Source organism: Trichomycterus rosablanca, chromosome 18 (genome assembly GCF_030014385.1).
Source record: "Trichomycterus rosablanca isolate fTriRos1 chromosome 18, fTriRos1.hap1, whole genome shotgun sequence".
Taxonomy (NCBI): Eukaryota; Metazoa; Chordata; class Actinopteri; order Siluriformes; family Trichomycteridae; genus Trichomycterus; species Trichomycterus rosablanca.
The window spans coordinates 4579905-4603573 of NC_086005.1; the positions used below are offsets into that span (position 1 = coordinate 4579905).

A 23669-nucleotide genomic window follows, 5' to 3' on the forward strand; every position below is an offset into this window, starting at 1 on the left:
GCTCTTCCTGGTCGTGCCACCACCTCATGACCTCTCCAGCAAAAGAGACCAAAGGTCAGAAAGCATTCAGACGAAGAACATACGTACTTATATGTGCATGTGAAATGTTAGTCCAACAAATGCAAAAACAGATTTTTCTAAATCCCTTGGCTTTGCCTGATGGAGACTATAGTTGTGATGTCAGAACAAATTTGACCAGAATTTACGGGAAAAAAAAAACACCTACTGTTTAGGATGAAAACACACATTGCTTAAAGTTATTGGGCAAATAGCCCTTATGACTGGTAAGAAACGTGGTTATGTCACTATACTATAATTGGGGTCTGCCATTCATAGGGTCATCCTAATATATTTATTCTTCAGCTTAGTGCATTTTTTGTCTGCCACCAAAAGAACTATGAGTGGAAAATACTACTGAGTGCTATAATCTGAATTTTCCATTATCCGAAAAAGTGGAGACATTTTGTAAATAATAATAAAAAATAAATAAACCACATTCAAATGGTAGTGATACATGCATGTCAGTGAAAGTCAGTTGTTAACTTTTGTTTGCACCCCACAGCAGTGTTACATTGCATTAAACAATCTGTAAACTTAATGTTATTGCTGATTTATTTTAGGGCGGCACGGTGGCTCGGTGGGTAGCACTGTCGCCTCACAGCAAGAAGGTCCTTGGTTCGATCCCCAGGCGGGGCGGTCCGGGTCCTTTCTGTGCAGAGTTTGCATGTTCTTCCCGTGTCTGCGTGGGTTTTCTTCCGGGAGCTCTGGTTTCCTCCCACAGTCCAAAAACATGCATTGGGTTAATTGGAGACACTGAATTGCCCTATAGGTGAATGTGTGTGTGCGTATGTGTGTCTGCCTTGTGATGGACTGGCACCCCGTCCAGGGAGTTACTGTGTGCCTTGCGTCCTTCGAAAAGCTGGGATAGGCTCCAGCACCCCCCTTCCCGCGACCCTAATTGCATAAGCGGTTAAGAAAGCGAGTGAGTGAGTAATTTATTTTTAAAAAGTATTTACAGACAATTGGTATAAACTTCTCTGCAGTAAAAGAACCACCTCTAATACAGAACCTCATCCGAGTCCATTTGCATTTCTACAATTGAGAACAGAAATACAAAAAGACATGATGGAAACGGAACAAAGAAGAAAGTGAAAAAGCATGGCATCAAGCAACTGCCAGAATCACGCGGTCCAGACACTGGGTCATCGCTTACTCTGGTGCCTCATCACTATCTTCCCACAGTCAAGGTGAGTCTCTCCATCTACCTCTCATCCACAACAAAAACACTCCATAATGAAGCCCAGATGAACATTATTCCCTTTTAAAAATGAAGTCATGCATGTTCCTCAAGCCAAGGGGCCCGACAGGTCTAAATATTTCTGTCTGCACTAAAAAAGCCACAACCACAGTCTTCTTTTGAAAAGGAATTTTGAGATGAACAAAGAGATCAAAAGGCCAAGCAAAGACGGCAGTCTGGTCAATAATGTTAATGAGCCTGCCAGTATGGCAGAGGCCATTCTAAGATGAACAGGACTGACCCTAAATGTACTTAGTTAATAGTAAGCGACAGAACGGATTAATAATGGGACGCTTGTGTACTAACTCTTAGGGAGAATGAGACAAAACGATGCTGAATTTCCCCAAAATAACCTTAACATTCGTACTTAATAACCCTTGAAAAATCTGATCCACCTGGAGCAACCTAAAAAAAGATCCTGCCTTAAAATCCTAATTTTGACACAGCCATTTGTGGTCAAGAGAGAAAAAAAGCATGACTGCTGCGCTCTTGGTTGAAAGTATGACATTCCTTAGTCTTCTGTTAATCAGAATTACATTAGCAAATTCAGTGCATCTGCCCAGCACATGTGTTTTAAAGGTGTGGTTTTCACTTTATTTACAAACCAATTTTTATTAAAAACAAGTGAGAAAGTAGGAAAAATGTAAATGAAAACAGACAGAAATAATGTACTATTTTTCATCCTGTATTTGTATATACACTGATCAGTCATAACATTAAAACCACCTTCTTGTTTCTACACACTGTCCATTTTATTAGCTCCACTTACCATATAGAAGCACTTTGTAGTTCTACAATTACTGACTGTAGTCCATCTGTTTCTCTACATACTTTTTTTACCTGCTTTCAGCCTGTTCTTCAATGGTCAGGACCCCCACAGGACCACCACAGAGCAGGTATTATTTAGGTGGTGGATGATTCTCAGCACTGCAGCGACACTGACATGGTGGTGGTGTGTTAGTGTGTGTTGTGCTGGTATAATGCTGGAGTTTTTAATTACCGTGTCCACTCACTGTCCACTCATTTAGACACTCCTATTTAGCTGGTCCACCTTGTAGATGTAAAGTCAGAGACGATCGCTCATCTATTGCTGCTGTTTGAGTCGGTCATCTTCTAAACCTTCATCAGTGGTCACAGGACGCTGCCCACGGGGCGCTGTTGGCTGAATATTTTTGGTTGGTGGACTATTCTCAGTCCAGCAGTGAGAGTGAGGTGTTTAAAAACTCCAGCAGTGCTGCTGTGTCTGATCCACTCATACCAGCACAACACACACTAACACACCACCACCATGTCAGTGTCACTGCAGTGCTGAGAATGATCCACCACCCAAATAATACCTGCTCTGTGGTGGTCCTGACCATTGAGGAACAGCATGAAAGGGGGCTAACAAAGCATCCTAAGAAACAGATAGACTACAGTCAGTAATTGTAGAACTACAAAGTGCTTCTATATGGTAAGTGGAGCTGGTAAAATGGACAGTGAGTGTAGAAACAAGGAGGTGGTTTTAATGTTATGGCTGATCAGTGTATATGTAGTCATCTTTAATTCCCCATTGCAGTTTCCCTGAGTTCAGCTGTTAAGTTGTTTTAATTGAGACAAAACAAAACGATCCTGACCTGGTGAGGTTCTGATGCTCAAGTTACGACTGAAGTCATCCTTTAATGTGGCCAGCACAGAAGACATGTCTGCCTGTATCTCATCCAGGCTGATGATGTTTTCCACCAGGGCTGCGTTGATGCTCACTTTGGCTGTCTGGCCCTTTGCTTTAGCTTCAGTGGGTTAGAAAAAAGCGAGATTAAAAGCCGTCACTAGTGACTTCTAACAGACTGACAGAGAAATGAAAGAAGTCGCCTGCATGCTGGTAGGTTATCCATGCTATTACATATAAAAGCAAGACAAAAGGAATTCTCTGTCCTCTTATGTGGCCTGCAAAGGGCCCCTTCAGTCAACCTGAGCAAGCATGGCATAGTAGAGAAGAGATTTCTTAAAGAACAAAGGGTCAGTGACAGAGCACCCTTATAAGCAGCTCTTTGATATGGTATGTAGAGCGTGTGTGTTGTGGTTCAGATCAAGCTAAGTGATACAGGTGCTATACTTACCTTTACTTTTCTTTGTGGCATATTGGCGACCATAAGGTGGTGGGACAACAACATGAGGGCAGTAATGCTGAGTGAGAGGAGGCACTCTTGTGCCGTTTACAAAGGGACTTCTTATAACGCAGAGGATCGGCCGCAAAAGACCTAGACGGCTGGATGCCATATCTGTATAGGAGACGGAATTACACATTTAAACATATCTAACACATTCTAAAGGATTAGTCAATTATTATTCATTCACATAAATGAGGCATTATGTTAAGTTTGTACTGTGTTACACATCATAATGGTCAGTCTGCTTGTTAATGTACAAATGAATTCATTTGTAATATAATTATATGAGACACCAGTATTTCAACATCAGTTAGTCCTACCACATTTTCTGCACTCTTAATGATAGCTGGAAATAACGTGTAAGAATTAACATGTAGGGCGGCATGGTGGCTTAGTGGGTAGCACTGTCGCCTCACAGCAAGAAGGTCCTAGGTTCGATCCACAGGCAGGGCGGTCTGTGTGGAGTTTGCATGTTCTTCCCGTGTCTGCGTGGGTTTCCTCCAGGAGCTCTGGTTTCCTCCCACAGTCCAAAAAACATGCAGTCAGGTTAATTGGAGACACTGAATTGCCCTATAAGTGAACGGGTGTGTGTATGTGTCTGCCCTGCGATGGACTGGCGTCCCGTCCAGGGTGTTACTGTGTGCCTTGCGCCCATTGAAAAGCTGGGATAGGCTCCAGCACCCCCTGCGACCCTATTTGGATAAGCGGATAAGAAAATGAATGAATGAATGAATGAATGAATGAATGAACATGTAGAGCTGCACTGGTTCTGGGTACTTGTGGCCGATCCTCACCTTTGGTCATTATCTAATACGTTTCTGTTATCCTCCCTGCCCCTTGGTGTAAGTACATTTACATTTTCAGCATTTAGCAGACATTTTTATCCAAAGCGACTTACAGTACTGTGACAGTGTATTGTCTAAGTAATTGAGGGTTAAGGGTCTTACTCAAGGGTCCAAAAGTGACAACCTGGCAGTGGTGGGGTTTGAACCAGTGACCTTTTAATTACTAGACCAGTACCTTAACCATTAGGGTACAACTGACCTAAGTGAATAAATAAATGTGCCCTATAATAGATCAAAGCCCTGTCCAGGGTTCATTCTCTACTTCTAAGTGGTGCCTAGCAATGTCAGTGATTAACCTTTTACATTTACATTTTCGGCATTTAGCAGGTGCTTTTATCCAAAGCGACTTACAATTAAGACTGTACACAATTTATTTTGAGCAATTGAGGGTTAAGGGCCTTGCTCAAGGGCCCAACAGTGGCCACCTGGTAGTGGTGGGGCTCGAACCGGCAACCTTCAGATTACTAGCCCAGTACCTCAACCACTGAGCTACTCAGCAGCTGACACTTAACTCAAATTTAGAGCTGAGCTGGAGATCTCTCTCTCTCTCTCTCTCTCTGCAAGTCTCACCCTCACTGCACATGTGCTGCTTCTGGGTACAAATGTGTAAGGGCGGTACAGTTCTAACCCAGGCAGGAAAACTTCTAAAAATGCTTTTACATTACTTAAACGGTAAATGGTACTGTTACCTAATAAAATCACAAACAAAAGCTGTTTAATGGAGTGTGGAATGTGACTGCATATTAAACTCCTGTGGATCTGCGTTTAATGTTATTTGTTTACCAAAATGATTTGAATATTATGCCGCATGATCCAAACTAAGGTCAGAAATCTTTATTATCATTTTGTAATACATTACACTCATGATTACAGGAAGTGCTTTAATATGTTGACTGCATCATTATCATTTACGATTAGCATGTTTTGTTAGAGCTGATAATTAACTGTTTGTTACCAGCTACAGTTTAAATGTACATTCTAAATGCTGAACTAATTTACAGTGTTTATGTTCATCATTAAGCTCTTCATGTTCTACTTCACTGCCATGTGAAAAATTACTGGGAACACAAGCAATGATAACAGCAACAGAACAATTTGTTTAGACTTTCTATCAAGAGGAAATTCTTTTTAGTGAAGTTAAAGAATTAAAGCTCCAATAGCACCATTTTAATCGCATAAGATCACATAAACCTAACACTGTGTTTCTTGGGTGGTATCATGAGGGTATTCCTGTTACCTAACAGAACACATAAGACACTAATGTGATACAGTTCTAGACGCTTGGAAACTTCCTACATGCCACACCAACACATCATTGTGTCTACGTATAAAGCAACTCTCTAGCCAAAACAAAGCCATGCTTATTGTATCAAAAGTGACAGCTATTGAGACGAATCAGACCCTGTATGTTTTTACAGTTGTTGTCTTCCAAAGTATCACTGATAAAGCTACATGACACTGGATACAGTTTCTACCCTCCTTGCTGAAAACAGGCATGAGATGTGATTTTTATCAGACCCAGGCGACAGTGTGTGGCAGGTTCAATGAAAGGTCTAATGAAAGCCCACAGCTGGAGCATTTAAGGCCTAAATATCAAATGTAAAAAGCATTGCTGACAACTCCAGTCATCTAGCAGTCTAGAAGAGGACACAGAATAAGAGAGTGACAGCAGCTTTTAAGAGAATAAGTGAAGCAGAAAATGTAGCCAGGTGGGCTGACCTCTGCACATCTCTGACAGTTGTGCAGAGGGCAGCTGGTTCTCTGATTTTAAAGATTGCCTTATAAAAGAAATCCAAAACTGGTACACTGAAAAAGATTTTTATTTTATTTTATTTAACCTTTATTTAACCAGGCAAGTCATTAAGAACTGCTTCTTATTTACAATGGCGGCCTGGTAAAAGGCAAAGCCTCTTGAGGAACAATCATACAAACAAATTGACATAAGACACTGAAAACAAACAACGATGATCACAGTACAATAACACATAGTTGAATCATCCAGCAATAGTATAAAAGAAAAATCAATTTGTCATACAGCTGCATGTATCTCTTAAGATATCTGTAATTTGTTTTTTAAAAGTTGTCTTAGAAATAAATTTATCCAGCCTTAGAGTTTCTTGCAGATTGTTCCAGTCTATGGCTGCAGCCACTTGAAATGATGACTGACCAAAAATGGTGTTCGTTTTAGGAACCTTCAGTGAACAAAAAGATAAGGTTGCAAAGGAGTAGCAATCTATTATGAAGAGTAATAATTCTGGAAAGATATGAAATATTGTGGCAATCCTAGACATTCAACCATCTCAGTGTTCAACAGTCTGTTTTACAACCTGCATTACTGGATATTTTTATTAAACAGAAAATGCTGTGTAATGCCTAAAATAAAAATGTAGATCACCATAACCCTGGGCATTGATATGCAGGTATAACAGCCTCAACTCCTTTGGGATGGCTCTCCACAAAATTTTGGGATTTGTCTGTAAGAAAAGTAAGGTCAGGGACTAACGTTGGACGAAAAAGTATTGTCGCTGCAAAGGTGTTCAAAAGGGATGAGGTCAAGGCTCTATGAGCTCCTTCACACCAAACCTGTTTCTCCAAACTGTTGCCACAAAGTTGGGAGCATATTCATTAAGTTAAGGGCAGTTGTAGCCTAGCGGTTAAGGTACTGGACTAGTAATTAAAAGGTCACTGGTTCAAGCCCCATGACAGGCAGGTTGCCCCATGACAGCCAGGTAACCCTCAATTGCTTAGACGATATACTGTCACAGTAATGTTTATTTGGATAAAAGCGTCTGCTAAATGCTTGAAATGTAAATGTAATATAATGCATATAATTATTTTGCCCTGTGATGAACTGGCACCCTGCCCAATGTATTTTTGCTGATAGCTTAGTGTTTCCCGGTGAAACTGGAACTGCCACAATCCTCACTCACTGTCTTAACCGCTTATCCAATCAGGGTCATCTCGGTGTTGCTGGAGCCTATCCCAGCTTTTCAGTGGGTGCAAGGCACACAGTAACACCCTGGACGGGGCACCAGTCCAACGCAGGGCAGACACACATACATAGATACACACACGTACACACACCCATTCACCAATAGGGCAATTCAGTGTCTCCAATTAACCTGACTGCATGTTTTTGGACTGTGGGAGGAAACCGGAGCTCCCGGAGGAAACCCACGCAGCCACCGTGCCGCCCTGCCACAATCCTGATCAGGATAAAGCAGTTAATAAAAAATAAATGAAAAATGCTGTGATATTAAAAAAAATATAATAATATTGTATAATTTTAGTTAGATTATTGGTCTGTATGGACCTCTGTTGCTGTGAAACCTCACATATCAAGGTGCTAACAGTCAAATCCCTTTAATAACTAATTCATGCTTATAACTGGCAAGCAGCCTAAAAGAACCCACACGTGCAGCTGTATTTGTGATTGTGAATCAGTCACTTCAAAACATGTAAGCGTGGCGGCACGGTGCTTAAGTGGGTAGCACTGTCACCTCACAGCAAGAAGGTCCTGAGTTCGATCCCTAGGTGGGGCGGTCCAGGTCCTTTCTGTGTAGAGTTTGCATGTTCTCCCCGTGTCTGCGTGGGTTTCCTCCGGGTGCTCCGGTTTCCTCCCACTGTCCAAATACATGCAAGTGAGGAAAATTGGAAATGCAAAATTGTCCATGACTGTGTTTGATATTAAACTTGTGAACTGATGAATCTTGTGTAATGAGTAACTACCAGGCCCGGAGTGGCTAATCGGGAGATTCGGGAGGATTCCCGATGGGCCGGCTCATGTCAATCTCGAGTTTGGGCCGGTTGGATGGAAAAAATAATTTTGACACTTATTTGTCACTTATCTAAACTTCTTCTTTCATTCATTCTCCATTCATCTGACAGCGCAGCCCCTACATCGCAGCAGTAGATTAGATGGGTTCTACCATCTGAGGGAATTCCCCCCTCCCAAATGTTTCAGTTGGTTTGGCCCATGAGGCGTCTTTTCTGGAGCGCAGGTAAAAGTCAATATAGCAACAGAATAGCGCAAACCATCAGTCGGTGGATTTTGTAGAACCCAATACACACCATTAATCACAAATATCCAGTTTCAAGCTGAAAATAATAAACATAATTTGAAGTGCAATATATTAAACAGCCTAACTCATTAATGGAATGTTTTTGACGCTACTGTACTGATGATCCATGACTACTGAAGGGACAGGTAGAGGATAGTCTAACAAAGTTATTTAAACTAAGATAGTTATTTGTAATGTAAAATGTAACGTAGAGAATATACATGATATATGTTAAATTGTTCAAACATTCAGAAAGATGTCAGCACAATAGCCTAATTTATTTTAACAAATGGAGACAAATAGCCTAAATCACTATCAATTTTACACCATCATAATATAGGCTAAAAAAAAAACTTCAAGCATGTTATGTTATTCAGCAAAATAGGCTAACCCTTAATGAAATGGGTTTTTTTAGCCTCAGAGCCAGTCTGATCCTGCTGGTGAACCGAGTAGGCATGGAGAGGCCAGGACTACAGAGACGAGTAGAGAAAATAAAAATTAACTAAAAAACTATTTTATGTAACAAGTTGCACACAGAACAGATGTGATGGATAGATTCTAAATGATACCCAGTACCCAGATATTCAGAATGCTGAAAATGCATTAAAATCAGCCCAAATGAAATAGGTAAACAGGACCCCTTGGAGGCCTTCATGTTAATGTACACAGAGAAGGAAATTCTCATGTCTATAGACAATGACACTGTTAATAATAAAGTTGCAGAAAGCAGTGCACTGTTTAGGAGGTTTTTGATGCTGTAGGTAGCCTACTAAATATGTGTGTAGTGAAGCTATTTAAGAGTTTAGTGTAAACCTAACAATAGAGCACCTCTTTTTTTTATTTGAACTTATTGCTCCTGTACAAATGTAAATACGTTTTCATCTTTATCACATTTTTTTACCTTTTAAATCTTTATCTGATTTAAATTTGAATTAAACATGTTTAAGTGAAGTGTTTTCTGTTAACTAACCAACATATACCTGAACGTATACCCAATAAAAAGGCATTGAAAGAGCTAGCTGCTGTTTTATTTATTCAAATTCATCCTCCATGGAAAAAGTGGGCTGGGTTTGGGCATAATACTCCTGGGCTGAAAAAGGGGCCCACTCCGGCCCTGGTAACTACCGTTCCTGTCATGAATGTAACCAAAGTGTAAAACATGACGTTAAAATCCTAATAAACAAACAAACATGTAAGCGTTCTGTAACCTGTTCCAGGAAAAGTGGGTGTAGGGAGGACTACTACTTGGGCAGGACAGGGTACAGCAGTGCATCAGTGCATCAGAGTCAATAATTAATGTATTAAATCTTTCTGACCTGCGGGCACATTGAAAACCAGCAAGCTGTTCACATATCAACCAAGTATCACTGATGACCCTGTGGCTTTCATTCAGTAGGTGATTGGGTGTGAGAGTGACAAATTGTGCGCAATGACTAGATTTAAATAAACACATTACTTTAATACATCGGTATTAATAATGAACACATACCTACCTTACACTCAGGTCAAACTCACACCTCTGCGATGCGTTGTGTCCAACATGAGTCCGTCCAGTATTACACCGTGTGTACAACGTCATCAGAAATTGCGTTCCGGTACAAAACGTCATCGATTGATGCTAAAAACGTTATTTTGTTGTCGCGCTAGCACAGTTAGCACACAAGCTAAATGGCAGTAGCAGAGATTATCCTAGTGTAGTTAGCTAAAGTAACATGGTTTAATTAAAAATAATAACACTAATAAAAATTGCTGCTGAACAGCGGCTATATATTTTTACTTTAGTCGCGATTCGTACGTGAAGTGACACAGTACGGTGAGTAAAGAAGTGCATACATTAGCATACCCTGCTAGTTGAATATGCACTATGTTTAGCTACCCGAGCATTAGCATTAGCTATATCGGCTAGTTTGGAAAACATCGCGATTTAACGTTCGTTGTATTTCTACAGTGTTTAATTAAATGCTATTTAAACGCATTGTATGATGTTACTAATGTTTAGTATCGCTAAAAGAATAACAAGTTCACTATTATTATTATTTAGTATTTATTGTTACAGCTAGCTGCTATTATACGAGTACGGTGAGGATTATATTCATATTTATAATGTTGCTATGGAAACATCCACATTTAACGAAGCTTTAATCGAAGCTTCCAGAAGAAAACAAGTTTATAACTTAATGATAAATGTCTAATTACTGACGTTGTGTGGTATTGATGAATTACACTGATCAGCCATAACATTAAAACCACATCACTTCCATTTTATCAGCTCTACTTACCATATAGAAGCACTTTCTAGTTCTACAATTACTGACTGTAGTCCATCTGTTTCTCTGCATGCTTTGTTAGCCTCCTTTCATGCTGTTCTTTAATGGTCAGGAACCCCACAGGACCACCACAGAGCAGGTATTATTTAGGTGGTGGATCATTCTCAGCACTGCAGTGACACTGATATGGTGGTGGTGTGTTAGTGTGTGTTGTGCTGGTATGAGTGGATCAGACACAGCAGCGCCGCTCACTGTCCACTCTATTAGACACTCCTACCTAGTTGGTCCACCTTGTAGATGTAAAGTCAGAGACGTTCGCTCATCTATTGCTGCTGTTTGAGTCGGTCACCTTCTAGACCTTCATCAGTGGTCACAGGACGCTGCACACGGCTGGATATTTTTGGTTGGTGGATTATTCTCAGTCCAGCAGTGACACTGAGCTGTTTAAAAACAACATAAGTGCTGCTGTGTCTGATCCACTCATACCAGCACAACACACACTAACACACCACCACCATGTCAGTGTCACTGCAGTGCTGAGAATCATCCACCACCAAAATAATAGCTCTGTGGGGGTCCTGACCATTGAAGTAAAAAGTATGTAGAGAAACAGATGGACTACAGTCAGTAATTGTAGAACTACAAAGTGCTTCTATTTGGTAAGTGGAGCTAGACAGTGAGTGTAGAAACAAGGAGGTGGTTTTAATGTTATGGCTGATAGGTATATTTATATTAAATATTCATACATCGTTTTTATCTGAATATAAAACACATTAATACCAACATGCAGTCAGTTTTCGTTCTCTCAGGTACACCAACCAAATGCAGTGGGGACCAGAAGTCTGACACCAGTAGTGAACGTGATTTTGCTTTGCATTTTCCTTAAATTTAATACAGTGTTTTTCTATTACAGTGTAAGAGTTTAAGAGAGGGTTTATTGTCATTTCAGCTATATAGAAGTACTTACTGAATCGAAACAGCACCGTCACCTCACAGCAAGAAGGTCCTGGGTTCGATCCCAAGGTGGAGCGGTCCGGGTCCTTTCTGTGTGGAGTTTGCATGTTCTCCCTGTGTCTGCGTGGGTTTCCTCCGGGAGCTCCGGATTCCTCCCACAGTTCAAAGACCTGCAAGTGAGGTGAACTGGAGATACAAAATTGTCCATGACTGAAATTGAACTTGAACTTGAACTGATGAATCTTGTGTAACAAATAACTACTTTTTCTGTCATTAATGTAACCAAAGTGTGTAAAACATGATGTTAAAATCCTACTGAATAAATAAATAAATAAATCCCATCATGGCTTTACAGTTCAGTGGACATGAACATTGAGTTCCATCCTTGTATAGTTCTCCATTTGATCCTAAGATATCAGTTGCAGTATAGCCAATTGTCTTAGTGATTGAGAATTAAAGATAAACATCTGGAATAAGCGTGGTCAACTCAAATAATTCCGGTATTGTGAGCTTTTTGCCCAAGTCCACGTTTAGTTGCCAATCATTTGCTGTTACTAATGACTTGAAATGACTGTTAGACCTTTTCCCACCGTTGTCTGTCTTGCTCTGTGTTTACTCCTTGAACTTTTTTGGTCTTCAAGTAGTTTTTGCAAAGCTTGTTTGAGATTTTTAATGGCAAACATTACATTGTATTTTGGACTCATTGTACATTTAATGTCTTAATATTTTAAAATGTATCTTCTATGATGCCAGTTAACTTTGTGACTTCTAATTCCTTGTTAGTAATTGTAATTGACTCTAGCTGGTGTCTTATTTTTGCCCATAACAAAAAGGCTAGTTTGACAGTGCTTATTAAGAAGTACATGTAAAATGAGTACATGTAAAGTTTTTTCTTGCCAAGATTAACTATAATCTGCTGTTAAAAGGACTTTGTTCTGGTTGTAATCTAAGAACAAAAGTACCAAAAATAGGCCTGCCATGAATTAGAAATCACTGAAACAAAGATATTATACACATTAATAGTCAAGTAAGCTTTATATCATGATACAATTAGAGGGTAATTGATTCATTTATTTAAATAACAAGGTCATCCTGATCCACTTGGTGCCACCCAGAAACACTGGGCGTAAGATGAAAACACATCAAGGGCAGGGTGCCAATCCATCACAGAGTGACACCAATATAAACAGTCACTTACTTATTCACTCTTACATAAGACTGATTTAGAGTTGCCAGATCATTTTCTGCCTGTTTAGAAAGCTGGTAAGAAAACCTGAATACCTGTAGGAAATGCACACACATGCAAAACTCAGCAAAGACAGTTGACAGTTTTAGAGGCTAATTCAGGATCTTCCCTTTTAATTGGTGGTAGACCTATTTTGGTGTTTTTGGAATAAATCTGACCATTTTCCTCACTGCACAGGGTGTCATTTTTTTACTGGTTTTGGGTTTAAACAAAGTTTTTTTTTTACCCTCATCACAGAAATAATAAGGTCACTGGAAGTCATTGGATGAACAACAGATGATTGTCTCTCTGTGTTTTAGGGGCTCAATGCAGTCAGCTGCAGAAACGGTGGAGAATGCGTCCATTCTTTCAAGCGGCTCATCGCAAGAGGGCCATCGCTTGTGGATCGGCAACATCGACCCTAAAATCACAGAGTGAGTACACTGAGCCTTTTTTTTTAGTTTTAATCAAAACAAAATCAAGAATGTATGATTTATTTTCATCAACTGCTTTATCCTGGTCAGAGTTGCAACTGGCCCATTTTCACCAGAAAACATTGGGTGCAAGGCAAAAATACACTGGACAGGGTGCCAGTCTTTTAGCAGGGTTTCGACCAGCCCCAAACAAACTCTACTTTTCCCCTCCACACACACACACAGCCAATCATATGTGTAGACACTGGCTGGCCGATAGCAGTGATGCTGGGCTAGCGCAATAGACCACTGTGCCATCCGAGCTTTTTTTTTTATTCATGCCACACTCCTTATGAACTTGTTTTGTAATTACCAGATGCTCCAGATCTGTCTTATCATTATGATTAATTTTGAAGAACAATTTAAAAACTAAAAAAGTGCTTTAAAAATAGGCTCAATATTAGACCAAGATCAGGGTACAGAGCGCTCAAGACTAGTCTTGAGATCAAGGCAAGTCTTGAACTTAAACACTGCATTGAGCAGATTAATGAGCTCTCTACCCCCTTGGCCTGGTGGTGCAGGCTCACAGAGCTGCCTGAGTGATTGATTATTCCAGTGTTGGTGTGTAGCACTGGAGTCTGACCAGATGACTACAGTGTGTGCGTGTGAAAAAGAGTCGTTTGACCATTGAGACCTGCTTCGACGTCTGCCGCCACTTCCTACTCACCTGGCATGTTTACACTGTCAACCTGTAGCTGCTGCTTAAGGTGAAGAGGCGGAGAGGGGACAGCCCAAAAAATAGGAGAGAAATGGCACACGTCGAGAGAGGCCTGCTGGAAAATGTACGACTGGCTCAGCCTGGCGTCTAGACAGGCGTTTCCTTCCCTCTCCATCTGCTGTTTTTCTTGAAATAACCTGCCCGATTGAAAACGCTCAGAATGCCCATGGACTGGTGTTTGGGCAAGATTAATTAGTTCACATGCCGGGAGTGTCTGTTATAGCAAAGTCCACTTATAAGTCAGTGCTAGCTGAAAATCCTGCTCTGTGAGGTCAGTGGTTACCCAACGCAGTCTTTTTTCCCTGAAAGTTTCCAAATAAGTGGACAATTGAGGACCCTATTGGAGCTGTGAAGGGCAGCTTTCATTTTTTCACTGTAGCGTATGTGGTTTTGGTGTCAGAGTGATTGATGTTGCTTGAGAGAAGATGAGGTAGGAGGTGAGAGGTAGAGGAGGTGATTTATTACTCCGGACCAGAAAAGGCCTTCGGCTTTCTTAAGCTAATCCTGCATTTACTACGCTGTTAAAAGGCTTTTTGTAGTAAATTGATCGTTAACAGGTTTCTTTTTTAGTGAATTATTAGTTAGTTTGCATAGATTTCAGCGAGGTGATGGTGCTGTTCAATTTTTAATCAAATAGCTTGTAAGTAATAAAACTATTATGAACCCAGTGGTTGCGGTAGCGTATAAAGGCTAAACAGTTTCATTTTTAGATGTCTATGATGCCATAAGTGCTGCAAATTAATCACATTTAAAAAGTCCCAACTGTTAATGTATGAAAGGTGATGTGACACACACACACTTTTTCGTTTGTACATATTTTCAATTAAAAATTATTATTGCCATGATTAAGACACTTTGTGTGTAAAGCTAAAGCATGTGTAAGCAGTGGAAGTTTATTACTTGAAAACAAGTTTTTTAATACATATTTCAGAATCTTAAGTAGATTGATATGACATTTTACTGGATCAAGCTTATGATTTGAACAAAAGCAGATTACTTGATAGGACACACTGAAGTCTGTTCATGTGGCTGACTAAAAGCATTGACAGAGGAAGCTTAAAGTCAACTTACAGGATAAAAGTAAAAATTCTTGTGATTGATTTAGAAATGTTGAAGGCCAAGTGTTTTCATTCAGCATCAGTGTATTTGTGTATCTGTATTACACATGTGTTGCAGTGGGCAATCACAGTGCTTTTGTTGCAATGCAGTTGTAGCTGGGTGGCATAGCAGCTCTTTTCATCCATTGGGTCACATGGATTCCTTGCTTGGTTCCTGATTATACCTGAATAACCTCAGCCAGACCCCTGTATTTTCTTTCTGGACACACATTTAATGGCACCCAAGAGAACCATATTGGAGGACCACATTGTGGTCTGCTCAAAGCCACAGGTTGTCCCCGTGCATAAGGCCTCTATCAAATTGCTAATCTCTGCTGAGCCAGGAAGACCTGGTGGTTGGGGTCTGAGTAGGTGGAGTCTGGGAAAGTGCGAAATTCTGCTCGCAGAGAAAGCTCCAGGGAGGGAAGGGGAAAACATTAAGACAGCAGCCAGGACCCCAGTTCTGTCCCAAGATTAAAAATAACCCCAAACTTGTCCATAACAATAACTCAGTTCCAGTTTGAATGTTTAAATATTGCTGCTGTTATTGTTTGAAACCTTGTGATTGTAATAGCATTTCATGGATACCTTTGTTTCCCTGCTCACTTTTGTAAATGACAAGAGTAATGTAATATGGTTATTGGAAGAGTTAGATCAATGGACTGGAAGTAGTGCAGTGCAAAACCATTCGAATCCCAGGCTGAGCTCACAAATACAGAAGGTGTGAAGTGTTAAATGAACCCAGCCATTTCATACTGGTTCCAATGCTTCAGCAATGCTTTAACACAGTGCTTATTGTCTTTGTGGTTAATTTGTAGTTTATGTTAGTTTGTCAACACAAGAAGACTTATAACCTACCTTGCAACCATAAAAATGAAAATGAACATATAATATGGACCAAAATATAAAAACACATACATAATACCTATGACTGCCATTAAATGACACCAATGTGTTAAACATGGTGTAAAAACTTAAATAAATAAATAAATATGTTAGTTTGTCATTTCTCTTTATAAATCTGTATTTTTGCCTAGTTGGAGTGTAGAGTGGGTTATTTAATATACTACAATTTAATTATTAAATTGATGTATTTTTTATTGATTTTCTGGCATTGTGACATTTGTTTTTATTAGCCTTATTACAAGCCTAACAATGATATTAAAGTACAGGAACGGATAAGCCAAATTACTGGTGTTTTTTTTCTTGGCCGTGTATGAGGAAAGTCACACATCCTCAGGCGTTGTACAGCTCACCACTTTGGCATGGAGAAGTTATTCCTGGTGTTAATGGATTTAAGGAATGTGTAGCAACCATAATTTATTGCTCTTGTTCATGTTAAAAATGTAAAAAGGGCAGTTCTTGGGTATTTATCTCCTCTTTTATTGGCTGTTCAAGTGTCAGTCATAACTGGGGTTTTGTAACTGTGCACAGTTACAGATGTTTGTTTTGAATTGAGCTCTGGTGGGAATTGATGCTTCCTCTATTTTATATTTGCATTGTCCTCGTGCTGTATCCTCTGTATTGTCTGAATGAAAGATTTACTGCAGCTAAAAAGGTGTAAAGTGACCTGTCATTTTCATCAAGCCCATCTGTAAGATGGTTGTGATGTCATACCAGGGATTTTTTCCCTTGTAGATTTAATGTAAGTTTTATTGGCTTTTTATGTGCATATGCTCATAAATCTGTTACCAGAGCAGTTATGTTGCGTGATGATTTACTTAACAAGCTTATGTAGGTGAAATGTCTAGGCTTAAGAATTGTTATACTGTACATTCATACTGGAAGCCCTCAATTCTATTGTGTTCACATTGGCCTCTGTTCATTATGTTTAGATCTGTGGCATTTAGCGAACGCTTTTGTCCAAAGCGACTTACAATTTTGGCTGCATACAATCCAAGTAATTGAGGGATAAGGGTCTTGCTCAGCGGCCCATCAGTGCTAGGCAGTGGTGGGGCTTGAACCAGCAACCTTCAAATTTTTTAGTCAAGTAATCATGCCTTTTATCAAAGTCTTGTAAAAATAAACACCAGTCTGAGTAGCCCGGTTGATGTAAAGAAGAAATACAAAACTTTAATGTCCGATTAAAAAAATTCTGCTTTTATTCATTCATTCACTCTTCATTCACTTTTTATTGTCACGTCACATTAACACAGGTGTGAAAGGTGAGTGAAAATCTTGGGTTCATAGTCCCTCACAGTTTTAACACACAATAAATACAAAACACACATTTGCTTACAGAAATCTTACATAAAACCAGCACCATCTGTTCAATATATACATGTAAATCTATGAATGTACAAATATACAACCTTTAAAGTATAATGTACTGTGAGTCCGTTAATGTAAATGTTTCAAGTATTATTCCGGCATATAACGTTTTAATTTAGAATTAGAATAATTTTACAATGTCCAGATGTGCAGGTATTGTACAGGATAAGTTATGTGTATCAAGTCAAGTCATATTTATTTATATAGTGCTTTTTACAATGAACATTGTCTCAAATCAACTTTACAGAATCCAGGACCAACAGATACAAAACCCAGTTTAAATCAGTTTACATGGGCATATCATTGCTGTCAGTTTTGTCAGTAACCCATTTAGGCTGCAGCTTTTGCTCTATTTTGGGACAAAGGTGCTCTATTGAGTTTAGTTCTGGTGACTAGGAAGGCAGGACTACAGTAAACTCATGCCAAGTTCATAGTACTAGTTTGATATGATGTGTGCCAACCCAAATCGAAGCCTTTGCCTCCTGTATGTAAATCTAAAAGGTTCATGTATTTCTCTGTAGCCACACTACTTGACAAATAAATAATTACATTAATTGACTGTTGTTCTTAATAAAGTGTGCAAAAATGTATACACTTAAAGAAATAAACAAATCTTTGCCTCATTTTAGGGGGGAAACGATTGGATTTGGGCTACATTTACCCACAGAGTGAATGAAGCCTTATAGTCATCAATTATATCATCATCATCACAAATATATATACATAAAATGACTTCATATATTTTACTGTATAGTGTTTAATCTTAAAATACAACATCTTTCATTATATATTTTTAGAATTCTTGCTATTTAATCTGAATTTATTTTGTGCAGGTATCACCTAGTGAAACTCCTGGAGAAGTTTGGAAAAGTAAAGCAGTTTGATTTCCTCTTCCATAAGTCAGGACCACTGGAAGGCCAGCCCCGAGGATACTGCTTTGTCAACTTCCACACCAAAGAGGTAGCAAACAAGTTTCTGTTTAAACTGCACTGGTTACGTTAAATATTTAAAGCTCTGTGTAAAAAAGATCTAAAAATGTTAAATGTATACATTCTTACTGACTACGTTCAATATTTCATAAATCCACATTTATTTGTATATATATTTTGTATATATATATATATTTTCTTGTCACTGCTATTTAGCAAGAATGAGTCCACATAAAACATAAGCTCCACACAACCCTTCTATATGTGGTGCAAACTACAGAGTATAACAGAATGGCAATGTAGAACACACACACAGTGCGCTCTGTGGACAGGATATTTGCTTTTCACTGCTTTAGCAATAACTCATTAAAAAAGGAAACCAAGGAAACCTTTTCTAAATGTTATATATTTGAAACAAGTAAATGAAATATAGTATAGTCAATAATTTAACACTTTATTTAAATGTCAAAGTCAGCAAATATTTATATCACTACAACTTACAAAAAGAAAAAGGCTTATTTAAGGTTTGTTTGTTTTCTTTTATGTATTTGAGGGGTTAACTGTTTTTAACTTAAAGTGTCCAGAGTTTTGAATAAGACTGGTCTAAAGTTAAAATCAGTTATGCTCGCTCACCACTGCTGAGATCTGAGTTTGAATTTAAGCAGTGCTATCGGCTGGCATCTACAGACATGATTTGCTAATTTCTAAGGTGGAAGGGATGGCTGAAGTCCTGTCATAGATTGGTGCCCTGCCCAGGGTATTCCTGCCTCGCAGCTCATTGTTTCTCAGTGGAACTGGTCTGCCGTCACCCTGTTCACGATAAAGCAGTTGATGTAAATGAAATTAAGTGAAAAAAAAAAATTATGTAGATCCTAACACTAGTTTTAAGGGTATGCTAACATTTATACTTACGAAGTAATATGCCAGAAATTTCTGGCTATGTTTTGTTGGTACAGATTCCCCACCAAACTTGTGACAAAGATTACTAGAAAGGCCTGTGCATGACATAAACATAGACAAGTACACCTGGTGTATTTAATGCAAAACTCCAGTTTAAGTTTATTAGTTTATTAGTTAGTTCCAAGCCAGGTCAACTCACAGCCCCCTAATAATGGGTGAGGGTACCCCACACTGCAAAATCTGCCAAGAATGTATTAACAGTATATTGTCTTGATGTTAAACCCCTGTTAACTAACTAACTATCTGGTCTATGTGGTGTCTGATGCCTTAATGATCGATTTCTATGCAGGAGGCTGAACGTGCCATACAGTGTTTGAATGGAAAGCTGGCATTGTCAAAGAAACTGGTGGTGCGCTGGGCCCATGCACAGGTAAAGGTGAGTCTCCCCAAGTGAAAGACTGGTTAAGACTGGTTGTACTCTTAAGTGCCCACTGTGTGAATGGTAGATCAGAAACAAAACAGTAGCGGGTGTTGAAGTTGGCCAGTAGCCACATATGTGGACAAAAGCGGTGTTGTGGACAGCACTTGCAGAACAACCTGGTTTATAACAATAGGCAGCTGGCTCTAAGCTAGAGGAAATCCTGTATGGCCGAAAATGACGCCCTTTTACTCCCCCTCCCTGTCAGAGGGGAACGGGACACCAGGCTAGGGTCAAGGTCAACAGAACAGAGCTGTTGACAACAACAAGCGTAAGCTACCTCCACCCTGCACTCCTGGACAGCTCAAAACGGCACATCCAGGACATTCAGATGTTACCAGCATTCTTTCTGCTTTTTAACACAGTAGGTGGAGATGGATCTCTCAAATTTGATTTTCCTTGGTTGAGGTTTCACATATCCACTAAATTGGACTGGACACCTGACCATGAACTGGTTGGACATCCAAAAGGTTTAGTCAAAACAGCATCTGTATGGCTGGGCACTGATGTTGGTTGAGAAACACCCCCGCTGAGACTCTGGTTCAAATCTAAGAGGTGCTGTCGGCCGGCCGGTTGTCAACACTGACATGATTGGCTATATCTGAGGGGGAAATGGCCAAAGCCCTGTGATGGAATGACCAGGGTAAAATCATTGATGAAAATGGGGAGAGGTGAAAGGAAATGTTTAAATGTATTGGACTTAAGTAAATTTTGAAAAGTGGTATTTGGGTATTGAGTGCTACTAAGGTAAACTGAACAGTGCTGTTGTGTAACACTGTAAACTTGGCTAGACAGCTAGAACTCAGCTTCACTGGCTACTGTTTGAGCTGGTTCTTGTTTTTAAATGTGCAGTGATAAACAACTCGTACAGATTAACTGCACATTTCTTACTGCTATGCTGTGGTTCTAACTTGTTAATTGGGCTCTCATTTTCTGTTCTTTACAGGTTCATGGAACGAACTAAAGGGGTCAAGACATGTTTAAGCGACAGTTTTGACAGAGTGGACATGCAGATCATTGCTGTCCAGTTCCACTTCTTCCACAATGCCTTTAGATTTAATTTTATCTGTTCATTATTGCCAGATGGAATGTTGTATGTCTCTCACTAGTATTTTTCATCTGTTTTTGTCTCCCTGGTGTGTTTGTGTGTTTATGTAACCTTTTTAGAAGTTTGAACCCTACAGAGGTGATAAGAACTTGCCTTCCAGCTTGGAACCGTCATCCACTGAAGCAGAGGAGCAGCCGACCTCGCTGAGGTTTGTGAAATTGTGTGCTGCTTTCTGCTCTTGTTGTGGGCCACTTTTCACTCATCCCTTGCTTAAGACATTTCAGACTTTAAATAAAATTAGGTGTAACTATGGTGTATTTTATGTTCATTTTTGTACCAATTCACCTTCCAGTGTTGGGAGATTTGGACCTAACTATCACACTAGCAAGTGACAAGTTGCTCATGAGTTGTGTCTGAATGTGTAGGTGGTGTGTCTTTACTTGTATTTGTTTTCAAATACATTTTAGTATTTAAAGGGCGCTTTGTGACGCAGCAGTTTGTTACACCACGGCTAATATCGGCTGGCTGGGCGCATACACGGACATGATTAGCAGTTTTGGGAGAATTAGATTCTGCAATAGATTAGTGCCTGGCCAGGTTGTATTTCTGCCTTGCACCCAGTGTTTCAGCCCACTGTGACCCTTACCAGGATGAAGTGGTGGTACAAATGGAAAATGAAAAAGAGAATAAGATTTACTGTTTAATAAAACCCAGGAAATTATGCTAGTCAAGTTAAAGGTTTGCCTTTTTCTGTTTATTTAAAGTGTGAGTGCGAAGATCAAGGCCATCGAAGCCAAGCTGCAGATGATGGAGGAGAATATAGAGGAGGAGTACACAGGACCTTCACCTTACCTCTACAATAAACCCCCTGACAAGAAGGACAAGAGATCTCAGCCCTACAACAAATCTTTCCGCAGGTTCAGAAGATGACCTCTCCAGCTCACTGGTTTAGCATCCTGGCACTGAACAGACTGGCACAACCTGCTATGAACTTCTGTGAATCAATCTTTTTTGACCACTTTCAGGACTTCAATTTTTAATAAATGTTTATTTAAATCTTCATTTCAAGAAGGTCCTGTTACTGCAGCCGTGTTTCTGATGTGAGCATTAAGAGAGACTTTTTTTCTCCAGTGGTGTTTTTACTTTTTTACCGTATGTCGATAGTGGGCTTTGTACATTTTGTAATGTTTTTCTATTGACATAAATACGTATATATATAGGACAACACAGTGGTACAGCAGGTAGAGTAAATGCTGCACAGCAACGTGGTTCCTGAGGGTCTGAGTTTGATCCTTGCTTCCAGCTTTTGATGCAGTTTAGCATATTCTTCCTGTGTCCATGTAAGTTTCCTCTGGGTGATCTGGTTTCCTTTTACCACTCAGAGACATGCCATAATGTGGAAAAACTGACAAGATGTGGGTGTAATAGCTCAGCAGTTAAGGTACTAGGCTATTGCTAGTTCAAGACCAAGGCCACTTTTGGCCCTCTGAGCAGGGCCCTTAACTCTTAATTGCTTGAATTGTATTTGGTCCAGTCCAAAAACATGCAGTCAGGTTAATTGGAGACTCTGCATTGCCCCATAAGTGAATGGGTGTGTGTGTATGTGTGTCTGCCCTGCGATGGACTGCCGTCCCGTCCAGGGTGTTACTGTGTGCCTTGCGCCCATTGAAAAGCTGGGATAGGCTCCCCCTATGTATTTGGTCACATTTGACTAATTGAGCACAGGACTAATCTGCTAAATGTACATTAATTGACTGCTGTATATACAGTGTATCACAAAAGTGAGTACACCCCTCACATTTCTGCAAATATTTTATTATATATTTTCATGGGACAACACTATAGAAATAAAACTTGGATATAACTTAGAGTAGTCAGTGTACAACTTGTATAGCAGTGTAGATTTACTGTCTTCTGAAAATAACTCAACACACAGCCATTAATGTCTAAATAGCTGGCAACATAAGTGAGTACACCCCACAGTGAACATGTCCAAATTGTGCCCAAAGTGTCAATATTTTGTGTGACCACCATTATTATCCAGCACTGCCTTAACCCTCCTGGGCATGGAATTCACCAGAGCTGCACAGGTTGCTACTGGAATCCTCTTCCACTCCTCCATGATGACATCACGAAGCTGGTGGATGTTAGACACCTTGAACTCCTCCACCTTCCACTTGAGGATGCGGCACAGGTGCTCAATTGGGTTTAGTCCATCACCTTTACCTTCAGCTTCCTCATCAAGGCAGTTGTCATCTTGGAGGTTGTGTTTGGGGTCGTTATCCTGTTGGAAAACTGCCATGAGGCCCAGTTTTCGAAGGGAGGGGATCATGCTCTGTTTCAGAATGTCACAGTACATGTTGGAATTCATGTTTCCCTCAATGAACTGCAGCTCCCCAGTGCCAGCAACACTCATGCAGCCCAAGACCATGATGCTACCACCACCATGCTTGACTGTAGGCAAGATACAGTTGTCTTGGTACTTCTCACCAGGGCGCCGCCACACATGCTGGACACCATCTGAGCCAAACAAGTTTATCTTGGTCTCGTCAGACCACAGGGCATTCCAGTAATCTATGTTCTTGGACTGCTTGTCTTCATCAAACTGTTTGCGGGCTTTCTTGTGCGTCAGCAGACGACCATGCAGACCGAGTTGATGCAGTGTGCGGCGTATGGTCTGAGCACTGACAGGCTGACCTCCCACGTCTTCAACCTCTGCAGCAATGCTGGCAGCACTCATGTGCCTATTTTTTAAAGCCAACCTCTGGATATGATGCCGAACACGTGGACTCAACTTCTTTGGTCGACCCTGGCGAAGCCTGTTCCGAGTGGAACCTGTCCTGGAAAACCGCTGTATGACCTTGGCCACCATGCTGTAGCTCAGTTTCAGGGTGTTAGCAATCTTCTTATAGCCCAGGCCATCTTTGTGGAGAGCAACAATTCTATTTCTCACATC

At 40.1% G+C, this 23669-nt stretch overlaps 2 protein-coding genes across 8 annotated transcripts in view; one reads left to right on the forward strand and one right to left on the reverse strand.

The window, feature by feature from the left end:
* mrrf (mitochondrial ribosome recycling factor) overlaps window positions 1-10650 on the reverse strand; it is a 25754-nt gene extending 15104 nt beyond the window's left edge. The window contains exons 1-3 of one of the 5 annotated variants that reach the window (XM_063014276.1): window positions 10633-10650; window positions 3397-3558; window positions 2914-3066 (exon numbers count right to left, since the gene is read on the reverse strand). In XM_063014276.1, coding sequence (XP_062870346.1) covers window positions 2914-3066; window positions 3397-3556 — 313 coding nt within the window. In that variant the 5' untranslated portion in view covers window positions 3557-3558; window positions 10633-10650. Of the gene's footprint in view, window positions 1-2913; window positions 3067-3396; window positions 3559-9669; window positions 9694-9842; window positions 10100-10632 lie in introns of those variants that run through there. The other 4 variants (XM_063014273.1, XM_063014274.1, XM_063014277.1 and 1 more) reach the window with 4 other exon arrangements.
* rbm18 (RNA binding motif protein 18) lies at window positions 9994-21773 on the forward strand. 3 transcript variants are annotated; one of them, XM_063014281.1, is made up of 7 exons: window positions 11386-11480; window positions 11570-11755; window positions 13120-13233; window positions 18192-18318; window positions 19537-19617; window positions 20833-20921; window positions 21478-21773. In XM_063014281.1, the coding sequence occupies exons 3-7, from the start codon at window positions 13127-13129 to the stop codon at window positions 21641-21643; spliced, it is 570 nt and encodes a 189-aa protein (XP_062870351.1). In that variant the 5' UTR covers window positions 11386-11480; window positions 11570-11755; window positions 13120-13126; the 3' UTR covers window positions 21644-21773. The 3 variants fall into 3 exon arrangements, with proteins under 3 accessions (XP_062870349.1, XP_062870350.1, XP_062870351.1); XM_063014279.1 differs by lacking the exons at window positions 11386-11480; window positions 11570-11755 and adding an exon at window positions 9994-10166; XM_063014280.1 differs by having other exon boundaries at window positions 11373-11755.
* The last annotated feature ends 1896 nt before the right edge of the window (window positions 21774-23669 follow it).

Bases quoted from the DNA above. Each gene is read 5' to 3' on its own strand.
- rbm18 (XM_063014279.1), top strand. From the start codon at position 13,127: ATGCAGTCAGCTGCAGAAACGGTGGAGAATGCGTCCATTCTTTCAAGC. The intron at 19,618-20,832 runs GTAAAGGTGAGT...TAACCTTTTTAG, and splicing joins TGCGCTGGGCCCATGCACAG to AAGTTTGAACCCTACAGAGG. The intron at 20,922-21,477 runs GTTTGTGAAATT...GTTTATTTAAAG, and splicing joins GAGCAGCCGACCTCGCTGAG to TGTGAGTGCGAAGATCAAGG.